At 36.9% G+C, this 12,357-nt stretch overlaps 2 protein-coding genes across 2 annotated transcripts in view; one reads left to right on the forward strand and one right to left on the reverse strand.

The window, feature by feature from the left end:
* The window catches only part of LOC125821735 (MAP3K epsilon protein kinase 1-like), a 602,763-nt gene that overhangs the window by 545,865 nt on the left and 44,541 nt on the right, over window positions 1-12,357 (reverse strand). The window lies entirely within an intron of this gene.
* LOC125821784 (uncharacterized mitochondrial protein AtMg00810-like) lies at window positions 2,400-10,698 on the forward strand. Its single transcript, XM_049501153.1, has 3 exons — window positions 2,400-3,028; window positions 9,957-10,023; window positions 10,600-10,698. The coding sequence occupies exons 1-3, from the start codon at window positions 2,400-2,402 to the stop codon at window positions 10,696-10,698; spliced, it is 795 nt and encodes a 264-aa protein (XP_049357110.1).

Raw genomic sequence — 12,357 nt, forward strand, 5'->3', positions numbered from 1 at the left:
TTACACAAATAGGAGACACAAATGTTGGAAGAGACTTGCGTCTTAAAAATGTGCTTGTTGTGCCTAATCTCAAGAAAAATCTTGTTTCCGTTAGTAAGCTTATAACAGACAATGCTTGTTCCTTGACATTTACTGATAGTGGTTTTATTGTTAAGGACAAGAGAAAAGGAACAATCCTGGCAAAGGGGAATAAGCAAGATGATTTATATACATTGGACAGTGGTATACATGAGGCTTTAACAACTACATCGACAAACAAGAATTTAGATTCAATTTGGCACCAAAGATTAGGACACCCCCACCCTCGAACTCTTAAATTTTTGCATAGCAATAGTTTGATTGATGTTAGTAGTTGGAATAAAATTCCCTCCATATGCACTAGTTGTCAAATGGGGAAGAGTTGTAAATTACCTTTTCAAGCATCAAATAAAAGAGAGTCTGAACTTTTAGCAAAAATACATAGTGATCTATGGGGACCAGCCCCTGTTGCATCTTCTCAAGGAATTCGATACTATGTCATTTTTGTTGATGATTGTACCAGGTTCACTTGGATTTATCCATTAAAGAAGAAATCTGATTTTTTTGCTCACTTTGTGATTTTTCACAAATTGGTAGAAAATCAATTTTCTAAGAAACTTAAGACTTTTCAATGTGATGGTGGGAGAGAATTTAACAGTCTTGCATTTACTAGTTACTTGGGTCAACATGGTATACAAAGGCACATTTCATGTCCACATACTCCCGAACAAAATGGTGTAGCAGAACGAAAACATAGACATATTGTTGAAACAGGCCTGACTTTCATTTTTAATGCTAATTTGCCTATATTTCTTTGGGTTGAGGCTTTTATGACTGCAGTGTTCTTGATTAATCGAATGCCTACATCCACTTTAAAAATGGCGTCTCCCTTCACAAAGTTGTTTGGTTAAGAACCTCACTACAATACATTGAAAGTTTTTGGTTGCAGATGTTTTCCCTACCTGAAAGGTTACAACAAAGATAAATTTCAGCCAAAAACTTTTCCTTGTATTTTTATAGGTTACAGTCTTCTTCATAAAGGTTACAGATGCTATCACCCTGAATCTAGGCGTGTTTATATTTCTAGGCACGTCATCTTTGATGAGTCTACTTTACCATAATCTGGCTCTAGTCCTAATGTACATGCAGATTTATCACAGTTCTTCACATACACGGAGGTTGATACACCACAAATAGAACAAACAGACGGTAATCACACCTTCGATGACGAATCTGCCGTTCCTATCATGCCTATTGCTGCTGCACCACACCTGCATATTGGATCCCCTCAAAACAGCCTACAACCAGTGCTTGAAGCTCCTCTGAACATCCAACAACCACCTGCAGTTCCAACAGCTCCTTCCGCACATACATATTGTACTTTTGAACCACCAAGTCCTCAATCAGACATACATGACTCTCCATCATCACCAATAATTGATCCTGCTCAACTATCACACTCTCCATCTCAAACCATACGAGCTGTCCCATACTGTCCATCTACCTTTTCTCGCCCACCTAGCCCTTCGAACTCTCACAAAATGCTTACTAGAGCTATGACAAATAGCATACCCAACCCCACCTTCCACTCACTATCCACGACTGTTTCTATCACCTCTGACACAAAGAAACCCCACACCATCAAAGAAGCTTTATCCAAAGAACATTGAGTTGCAGCAATGTACGAAGAACTTCATGCTCTTCACTTTAATGACACTTGGCAGCTGGTTCCACGTCAATCCAATATGAATATAGTTGGCTCTTGATGGGTTTTTAAAACCAAATTAAAGGCAGATGGTTCAGTGGAAAGGTTCAAGGCTCGTCTCGTCGCCAAAGGTTATAATTAAATTGAGGGAGTTGATTTTGACGAAACCTTCAGTCCAGTGGTAAAAGTGACCACCATTCGTATTGTCCTTGCTGTTGCTACAACATTATACTGGCCAATTAAGCAACTTGATGTGAAGAATGCATTTTTACATGGTGATCTCACAGAAACAGTCTTCATGGAACAACCTCCGGGTTTCATTGAACCTATTTTTCCGTCTCATGTGTGCAGGTTAAAGAAGGCTTTGTATGGGTTAAAACAGACTCCAAAAGCATGATTTCGCAAATTTAGTACCCATCTTCTACACTTGGGATTCCATTGTAGCCCGTCTGACTCCTCTCTCTTCATTTGGAGGTTTTCTCAAGACACCATTTTGCTCCTTCTTTATGTCGATGACATAGTTCTTATAGGAAGCTGCATCTCCCTTCTAAAGTCTTTGGTATCTAATCTAAACTCCAAGTTTTCTATGAAAGATATGGGTGATCTCCACTTCTTCCTTGGAATTGAAGTTATACACTGCCCGGATGGTTTATTCCTTAGCCAACACAAGTATGCGATGGATATATTAGAAGGCACAAATATGAATTGTTCCCGTTATATTCATACTCCTCTTGCTACAAAACATGAGCTTCATGATACCGGGGGTCCTCCTGTTGATGCCTCTGAGTTCCGAAGTATAGTTGGTGCCCTGCAATACTTAACTCTCACTCGCCCTGAACTTGCCCATGCAGTTAATCTCCTCTGCCAGTTTATGCAACACCGTTGTGCCACTCATTGGACTGGTGTCAAGCGAGTACTTCGCTACTTAGCAGGAACTACACAGCTTGGCCTTCGCATCACTGCAAAATCCTCTCTCAATCTAGTTGGTTTTTCCGATGCAGATTGGGGTGGTTGTCCTATCACGCGAAGATCAACGACAGGTTTGTGTGTATTTCTAGGTTCTAATTGCGTCTCGTGGGCTTCTAAGAAACAAACAACTGTGGCAAAATCTAGCGCTGAAGCAGAATATAGGTTATTGGCCTCTTTGGCTGCGGAGCTAACATGGATCACATATATACTCAGCGACATTGGCATTTCCTTACTCAGTCCTCCTCTTCTTTACACTGATAATATTTCCACAATACATTTGACCAAGAATCCTGCTCTCCACGCTCGTACAAACACATTGAGCTTGATTACCACTTCGTGAGGGAAAAGGTTGCCCAAGGTGCCATGGTCACAAAGTTTGTTCCTTCACAGCTCCAAGTCACCGATGTGTTCACCAAACCACTGACAAAGGCTCTTTTTCGATTCTTTCGGACCAAGCTTGGCGTTGTGCAATTACCCACCTCCAGCTTGCGGGGGGATGATGAAGATACAAGTCAGCATATTAGTGACAAGGGTTAATCTAGCCGCCACATATATAGAAGAGTCCTAACCATATTCTAACACAAAAGACTAAGCTAGCAATTGTTAGGACTCTAGGAGCTAGCAACTGTTAGGACTCTAGGGGCTATAGTTGTGTATATATACCCTATTCAATACAACGTAAGAGAATAAGAAAATCAGCCACATATTCTTATATCTTGTTTTCTTCAATACTTCTTCATCAATGACCTCTTTTTTAAGTATTCAATCATCAAAATAATGCAAATAAAGACATTGTAATTGTTTTATCATTAAAATAAAAAGCCTCGACCAAAAAGTAATATCTTATGAAATCCAGTAATTTGGAATAAAATCAAGGACTTCGCTCTATGTGTGTTATATATATCTCTACGTGTGATTCGGTGAGACATAAGGAATGTCTAACAATGATGAGAGAAAAATGTATAAGAGAAACAGTTTCTAATTAAATTAGCAATATCCAAGAATAGATGGATATTTAAATTATTCGATTTAATATGCCTCTTTCTGCATGAGTGCTTATTTATCATCTGTACATGAAAAACTTCATTTATAATATGCCTCTTCCTGCACTAGTGCTTATTTATCTAATGTCATATTTTGTTATAGTTTCAAGTAATATAAAGGATGTACGCCCCTTATATACTTTGCTTGGATGGAGTATCAAGTATGGTAAGATATTTTTTTTGCATAAACTTTCAAAAATCAATAAGTCACACAATTACGAATGAGTGTGATAGACTAAGGAGGTGTCTTGGATATAGAACTATAGACCCTATGACTTTAGGAACTAGATTAAAATTATTTAGATGCATGGTGGTTGACCTATACATGGAATATATCAAATTTTAGCCTGAGGTTTTAACATATATATATATATATATTTAGATGATAAATAAAACTATACTAAAAACATATTACTAATATGATTTGGCCAAGTTGCCTACATATTATAAAACTACTATTGAAAAAACATAAACATATTGGGAAAAAATCTCCCCATAATCTATATTCTTTTATCTAAGGGTGATATTTCTGTGTGGGATAAGTCTTTTGTTGAGTCGAGTTGAAGTCCAATACTTTTCATCAAAATATCTTGTGGATTTCCGAGACACCTGGTTGAAAAATGTTGTGCTTGGCTTGTTCTCCGATATGAGGAATTATTCTCCTTCATTAGTAAGTCATGTTTGATTTGAAAAGTGTCTCATTGTAGAGAGCTAAACTAACTCTAAAGATTTACAACAACCAAACTTCTTTCGCAATGAAAAAAGACTTTTCACATGCAGGGGAACGAGAGAGGTCTACAAACTGCATCTCATATTAATAATAAACCACTTGCACCTGCTACCATGGGATCAAAGAGCTCTAGATGAGCCACTTTTGTATGGTAATACTTCACGACATCTCAGGCCAACTGTAAAGTAGTTAGCTCCATCTAATTTACAAGCTCAATTGATCATGAACAAGGTCAATGTGGGCAATGCTGCTGGAATCTCATCTGTACATAAAATTGATTGATGGAGGTAAAGTTTGGAAAATTTGGTTGAGCCTGAATAACTTAGTTGGGAAGAATATTTTTGTTATGTTAGTTGGATGGGTGACCTTTGTTTCCTTCAAGCTAATGAACGTACATGTACATATCAATTCTTTTACATTTATTTTGCATAATCTTGGTTATTGTTCTATTTGTGAACAAATACATAAGATGGGCTTCTCATCAAAATAATATTTTATGATTTATAACTTCTGTTGGTGAAATGAGTCATTTCTGGGAGCTCTGCTCTACCAAGGTGCTCTTGGAAGGTTATTCTTTTTTCCTATCAAAGACTGATAATGGTGCAATTTCTTCTTTTCTCCTTTAAACTTTTGGTTGATTGCCTGAGAGAGCTGTAAAACTTTCATTTTCTCCTTCGATTTCTCTAGAATTGAGAATCTATAAATACCTTTAATTGAATAGAACGATGTCGATGAAGGGCAATTTAGGTACTGAATCCTACTTATATTTGGTTCATGTAACAAGTGAGATTTTGAGCCCAAATTTGATCGAGTGACAGGAAATTGACCCAAAAGTCACAAAGATGGCTTAAAAAAGGTTAGTTGACAAAGATGGCTTGAAAAAGGTTAGTTGTGGGGTTCTCAAAGTCATGCATGCGTTCATTTAGAGTTTTGTTATTAGTTTTGGAGAGCTTATTGTTTGTTCCCTCTTCTTCCAATGAATTCTTTAGTTTTTCTGTTTTTGATAGTTCCTTATCGCAATTGCTCCTATTGAATACTGTGATTTTTCTATTGATGGTGATTAGTGCTATCTTTCTTCTCTTTATTCATGGATTGTAAGGTGATTCTACAAAGACAAGTGATGACTTTAAGGTGTTTGATAATATGCCAAATCAATTGAATAACATATAATTTCTTACTTACCCACACTTTATCTACAACATACTCTTCTATCAATCCATTATGTATTTTCTACTTGATAGTATTATCAAACTATATGTATGTTCGATTGCAATTTGATGTTGCCAGACAATTTTTTTCCCACTAAAATAGAATCACATACAATGTAACACTTGTAGAATATATGACAACTACTTTAACGAAATTGAAAATTACTTTCAACAGAAATGTCGACGACTCTTGCAACATTCAGATAAAACACTGTGTTGGCCTGAAGGTGAGATATGACGAAAACTAAAGTATACTTCAAACTTCTGATCCTCTGTTAGTTAGATGATAGTGAAGGAAGTTAAATATTCACGTAATGTATTTTGTGTGTATATATATATATCTTTACACATAAATTGATTTACTATCATTCTTCTATCATTTTATGGAATATGCTTTCGCGGCTACACAAACAACTGTTTGCACCTCTATCTTGAAGTAGGTGAGTTGGGGGGTATTGGAAAATTTTAACTAATCTAATCTGAATACAAGAATCAACGTCAAGTACATACTTAGATATGATGTAGCAGAAAAAGTTTTTCCACTCCAATTGATTACTTCAAATAGAGGTATGTCTATCTTTGCTAAGTCAGTATCACAATTAATTTAATTTATTTATAACAGTAAATTACATCATCTACAGGTAAGAAATGATTAGAAAAGAATTTACAGAATGGTAATCTATTGTCAAAGGAAGACTCTGCACTATGCAACAAGGTTAGTGAGGCTTACATTCTATTTCTATTTATCCAATTAACTAGACTGCTTACTTGCTTATAAATTTGATACAAATCCTCAATTTGAGGGTGATAGAAATGATGGATGATTATGGTGCATAGTCGAAAATTGATCTTAGAAAATATTTTTTAATTTGCAGATATGATTTATCTATAAATTGAAAAGTTTAAAAGCTCATTGACCCTGACACAAGTGTTGCGATAAAAAAATGAATCATGTTGTAGGTATTATGTGGTAATAGAAATTTCTCCCCTCAAGTTCGCATGTTAGCTTTATATTTCCTATGAATTAAAAAGACTCAATAAAATATGATAAGTGATTTAGATGTTCTATGGGGATATTTAGTAAAACTACGTTCTCTCTTCTTTCGTACGTAATTACCATATGAATAAATATTGTCACCAAAATAATTTTAAATAACCGTTTCTTGAATAATCTGCTTGAATTGAACCAACAGTGTCGATAGATATTAAACTCAAATTTGAAGTTTTTAGCATTCTCTGGTGTCTATATGTCAAGGATAACCACATGTTTTTATGACGAATCTTAATCTTATAAGACAATAACTTAGATTATCTGAAATTTCTGAAGGATATATGAATTTTTGTGTAGTTGATAACATCTTTTGAGTTATTTGTTGATTTTTCTTTTGGGTGGATTTTAGACACAAGATATCTTCCGAGCTTCTTATTCAACCAAAAAAAAGAGGGCACCTCATATATCTTTTCATGATCTTTTATTCTTGATAGAACTTATAGTAGCACCATTTCTTTTTGTTGGCAACGAGAAGTAAATAATGATTTTTGACTGTTAAATCCTTAATTTGGAAGATGATTACATGACTTGAAAAGGACACAGAATAATAATAAGAAATATTATGGAGCTTTTGTTCCAATTTTTTTATCAATGGGTTTGTGTGTGTGCCTACATCATATTATATGTATCTCCTGACTTAAAGACTACAATTTTTTGATTTGACATTTTATTGCATCTTGATATTAGCTCACATACGATGACTTCAGACATTAAATTTACATACTCTGTATAGAGATGGTAGGATGAAATTGCTGGTAAAATAATAGATTGATTTAGGAGTTGGTGACTAATCATATTGAAAAAATGATGTTAAATTATGGTTTTAAAGACAAAAAAGAGTACTCTTAGTGGTATTTAGTGCGACTTAAATTCAGGTTGGTAAGAGGATAAGGTTCAATGGATCTGATTTCTTTTGGCAAATTAATGGTGATGCAACTTCTCATTCAGAAAATTAAAAGTTTAATTTGATACTTCAGGGGGGAGGGGGTTATACGTTGGTGTTCATATTTTCTAATGCATTTTATTCAATTTCCTTGTGAGATGACACTATATAAGGTCTTGATAAAAAAAAGTAGTTCTAAAAGAAATAGGAGAGGTAGTTTTCACGTATTTTGTTGATTTTTGAGAATTCTTGAAATAAAAAATTGTGGATGCTAAGCAGAGGAAGACATCAGTATGATGTAACGATTACATGTAAAACTCATGGTGTCACTAATCAACCGAAGATTTAAGACAAACTCTCTAGATACGTAAGTCAGGTGTCTTTAATTTTATGAAAGTAGTGGTCGGTGGCAGAGCAAGAATGTTTACTAAGGGGGTTCGAAATATAATATGTAAACATAGGAACACGTCTAAGGGGGTTTAATATTTACTATATATACAGAAAAATAGCTTATGGGGTTTGGATGAACTCTTTGGACCCTTGCTAGCTTCACCTGAGTGGCTGCTCCTGATCTTTCCTTAATAAGTAATTTTTTATGTATGAGCCTGTATTTTATTTTTATCACTAGTTGGTTAGCATTACACTAACCTTCAAATGTGTTGTGCTTTAAATTTATTCATCTTTTGAACAAGGTTTTAGCTCTGAAGTTAGTAAGTCTAATTTAGGTGACGGGTTCTCTTTAATTTTATTGTATATTCAAACACTTCTAACTTTTGTCATAGATGTTAATTTCAGTGCTTAGTTGTTTGTGCTTCAAATTTGTTTCAGATGTCAAATTTTGAATATAGTTTTGATGTTGCTTTGATGAAAAAAAGGAAAGAATGGGTGGATTCATCAACTTCAAGTTTGTAACACCCGTTAAGCTAGAACTACGAAAGTGCAGAAAATCTAGAGCTACAGGTGCCACCTACGGACGTCACCCATGGACCGTAGGGTGACCCACGGTCCATGTTGGTGGTCCGTGGATGGTCACCTGCAATACCTCCTCAGAACCAGCGTAGAAATTTTCTAAGTGTCAACCCACGGTTGGACCTAAGGTCCTTAGGTCAGACCACGGTCCGTCGTCCGGGTCCGTAAGTTAGACCCCTAGGATTATCCTTCAGTCACGACTGACGATTCACCAGCACGGACCGTCAGTCCATCGACGGTCCGTCGGTGACCCCGACAACAGTTAAGTTGAGGGTTTTTTGGTATTTTCCTATTTTGTTGGACCCCTAAACTACGTCGTTTAATCCCTAAAGTACGTAGTTTTGGTTAGTTTTAGCCTAGAAACATAACTAGAACTTACCTAAGTCAAAATTTTCATCATAACTTAGAAATACTAGAGCGTAAGAGGAGATAGAAGTCAAGAACCCTAGTTCAAGAATGCAACAAGATTCCATCAGTTCTAGCCCTGAAATCGAAAGATTTCTCCGTGGAATTCATCACTAGGTATGTTGGATTTCACTAGTGGATTCCTTTCGCCCATTAGGTCCCTAGATTCAGTCAAATTTTTGATTTCCTTATGATAACTAGACCTAGGGTTTCTAGAACTTCAGCAGATTATCATGAACTAGTTATTTAAATGTTCTAAATCAGATAATCATGTTATTACTTTGTTTCTTACATGAATTTCAAAACCCTAGCTATGTAGTTCTTTCGTTCTTAAATTAGGCATGCTAGGTCAGATATTTCAGTTATTACAGATATACATGCCTCAGTTTTTGAATATGTCAATTTTAGTTTAATAATGTTGCATTCTCAGTTTGCATGTCAGTTTTGAGCTATCCAGTATATTACAGTAATTCAGTCATAATGTGTTAATCACTTAATCTTTTGGGAGTAGCATAAAACCGAGTTGGACTAGGGTCAGTAACCCGTATAGTCCCAGAACTACGAGCCACGTAGGTTGTAAGTCCCCTCCATGGACATCATTTAGTGATCACGCTAGTTATTCCTCTGTACCTGTGGCAGGGTATATTGGGTCCTCTCAATGAGACGTATACATCAGACTCCACATTTAGCTCATGTGGTTTTATTGTCGGTTATTAGTAGCTCCCATAGTTCAGTCAGACTCTATTGCATTGACCACATTTACAGTACAATCAATTTTCAGTCTCAGCATGTTATAAATTTGGTCATTGCATTTAGCTAGCTCAATATTTAGTATTTCTATATATCATGTTCAGATTATATCCTTGCTTTATTGCTTGTTCAGTTATATGTTTATTTCAGCTTTACTCTATCCTGTATGCTCAGTACCTTTCAAGTACTGACGCATGCTCTGCGTTATATCTTCTCGTGATGTAGGTCCAGGTTTTCAGCCTCTAGAACACACATAGATCAGTTTCTGATCTCCAGCTCAGCGGCATCAGTGGTGAGTCCTCATTTTCCGAAGACAATAATCATGTTATCATTTCAGTTCTTCAATCTTAGTTTCAGTTTTGCTTGATTTAGCTGGGGCATGTCCCAGCACTTCTAGTCAGTTAGATGCCACTTTTAGACATAGTTAGATTCAGCTTAGTATTTGAGTTTGATATTTCATTTGTTATTGAACTCTTCTCAGATTTCATATATTCAATTTTAGGATGGGTATTCCCCATCACTTTCATTTTCATGATATTTAGCTTCTGCATCAGTTTTGTTGTCATAGTATGTTTATGTTATGCCAGCAGGGTTAGCTTGCGGTCACTCGTGATCCTATGTTCCTTGTCCGCATCTCGGGGTAGCTCGAGGCATGACAAACTTGGTATCAAAGCATTAGGTTCAAGAGTCCTAGGATGTCTGAAAGACCGGACTAGGTAGAGTCCTTTTCATGGGTGTGAAAGTGCGCACCACATCTAATGAGAGGGAAACTACAAAGTGTTTTAGGTATAATTTTCACTTTCTTGTTACTCTTATCGTGCGTAAGGTATAATCTAATTTTGTTCTAACTCGACGTTCTACGTTTTAGATCATGCCTCCTCGTAAAGCTAACGCCAGGAATGCAAACTCGGCACCTCTAGTCCCAGATCAGGAAGTTTCGAATGTTGAATTTCAGAACGCCATTTAGATGTTGGCTCAGAGTGTGGTCATCCAGAACAATCAGTGGGTTCCAGTTCCTACGAATGCTAGTGGTAGATCAGTGGCAGCCAGGGTTTGTGATTTTGTTAGGATGAATCCGCCTTAGTTCTTAGGATCATATATTGGTGAGGATCCCCAAAACTTCATAGATGAGGTCAAGAAGATCTTTGTAGTGATGCAGGTAATTGGGAATGATCGAGTTGAGTTGGCATCTTACCAGCTTAAGGATGTGGCTCATATATTGTATACTCAGTGGAAAGAGAACAAGGGTACATATGCCGCTTTTATCACTTGGGAATACTTTAGTGAGACTTTTCTGGACAGGTTCTTTCCAAGAGAGTTAAGAGAGGTAAAAACTCAGGAATTCATGAGCTTGAGGCAAGGTAGCATAGTATGATTGTCCAAGAGTATGGGATCAAGTTTACCTAACTATCCAGGTATGCTCCTCACATGGTTGCTGACTCTAGGGCCCAGATGAATAAGTTTTTGTATGGAGTGTCGGACTTGGTGAAAACAAAGTGTAGGAATGCTATATTGCTGGAAAACATGAATATCTCTAGGCTCATGGCTCATGCTTATTAGTTTGAGGGAGATAAGCTTAGGGAACAGGCTAAGGAGAACAAGAAGGCTGGGACTGGAAACTATGAGTATTCTCAACAGAAGTCGGGTGGTGGAAATCGCTCGCAGGGTCGGCATAAATCTTCAGCCCCAACCCCCTCATCAACTAGTGTTCCATCCTCCAAGTTCAGACATGATCAGAAAGGTAGGGCATCATGCTCTAAGTCTCAGGAAAGTGTTTCAGGTACCAAAACATACCCAACTTGTCCCAAGTATGGTATGAACCATCCTGGTGAATGCCTCTCAGGACATGAATGATGCTTTGGATGTGGTCAATCTGGTCATAGGTTGAGGGATTGTCCTTCTAAACAGGGTCAATGAGTCAATAATGGTAGAGCTTAGTCTACAAATTCAGTAGCACCAGCAAGTTGCCCGACTCAACAGGGTAACTCATATGGTACATGTGGCGGTCAGTGCCAGAACAAGTTGTATGCTCTTTAAGCTGGCCAGGATCAGGAAGGCTCTCTTGATGTAGTCACTGGTACATTACGAGTCTTTAATCTCGATGTTTATGCTTTGTTAGATCCAGGGGCAACTCTTTCCTTTGTTACTCCTTTTATAGCAGTAAACTTTGATGTTAGTCCAAAAACTCTCTCAGAACCCTTCTCAGTCTTTACTCCAGTCGATGACCAAGTTATAGCTAGACGGGTATACATATATTGCCCTGTCACATTCTCTCATAAACTCACCTTAGCAGATCTTGTAGAGTTAGAAATGGTAGACTTCGATGTCATTCTAGGCATGAATTGGTTACATTCCTGCTATGCCTCAGTCGATTGAAGAACTAGGATTGTTCGTTTTTAGTTTCCAGATGAACCAATCTTTGAATGGAAGGGTAAGCGCCTAGGGGTCAATTCATTTCTTACATTAAGGCCAAGAAGAAGATTTCTAAGGGTTATCTCTATTATCTAGTTCGGGTTAAGGATTTTAGCTCTGAAACCCCAACTCTTGAGTCAGTTCCAGTAGTTAAGGAGTTTCCAGAAGTGTTTCCAGAAGATCTTTCCGGAGTTCCTCCCGAAAGGGAAATTGA

This window comes from Solanum verrucosum, unplaced genomic scaffold (genome assembly GCF_900185275.1).
Source record: "Solanum verrucosum unplaced genomic scaffold, falcon-dt-bn FXZP01000210.1, whole genome shotgun sequence".
Lineage (NCBI taxonomy): Eukaryota > Viridiplantae > Streptophyta > Magnoliopsida > Solanales > Solanaceae > Solanum > Solanum verrucosum.

Excerpts from the sequence above, each read along its gene's own strand:
- LOC125821784 (XM_049501153.1), top strand. The coding sequence starts at position 2,400 with ATGGATATATTAGAAGGCACAAATATGAATTGTTCCCGTTATATTCAT. Across the intron at positions 3,029-9,956 it reads TTGAGCTTGATTACCACTTC|GTCCAGGTTTTCAGCCTCTA; the intron begins GTGAGGGAAAAG and ends CTCGTGATGTAG. Across the intron at positions 10,024-10,599 it reads CCAGCTCAGCGGCATCAGTG|ATCATGCCTCCTCGTAAAGC; the intron begins GTGAGTCCTCAT and ends TCTACGTTTTAG.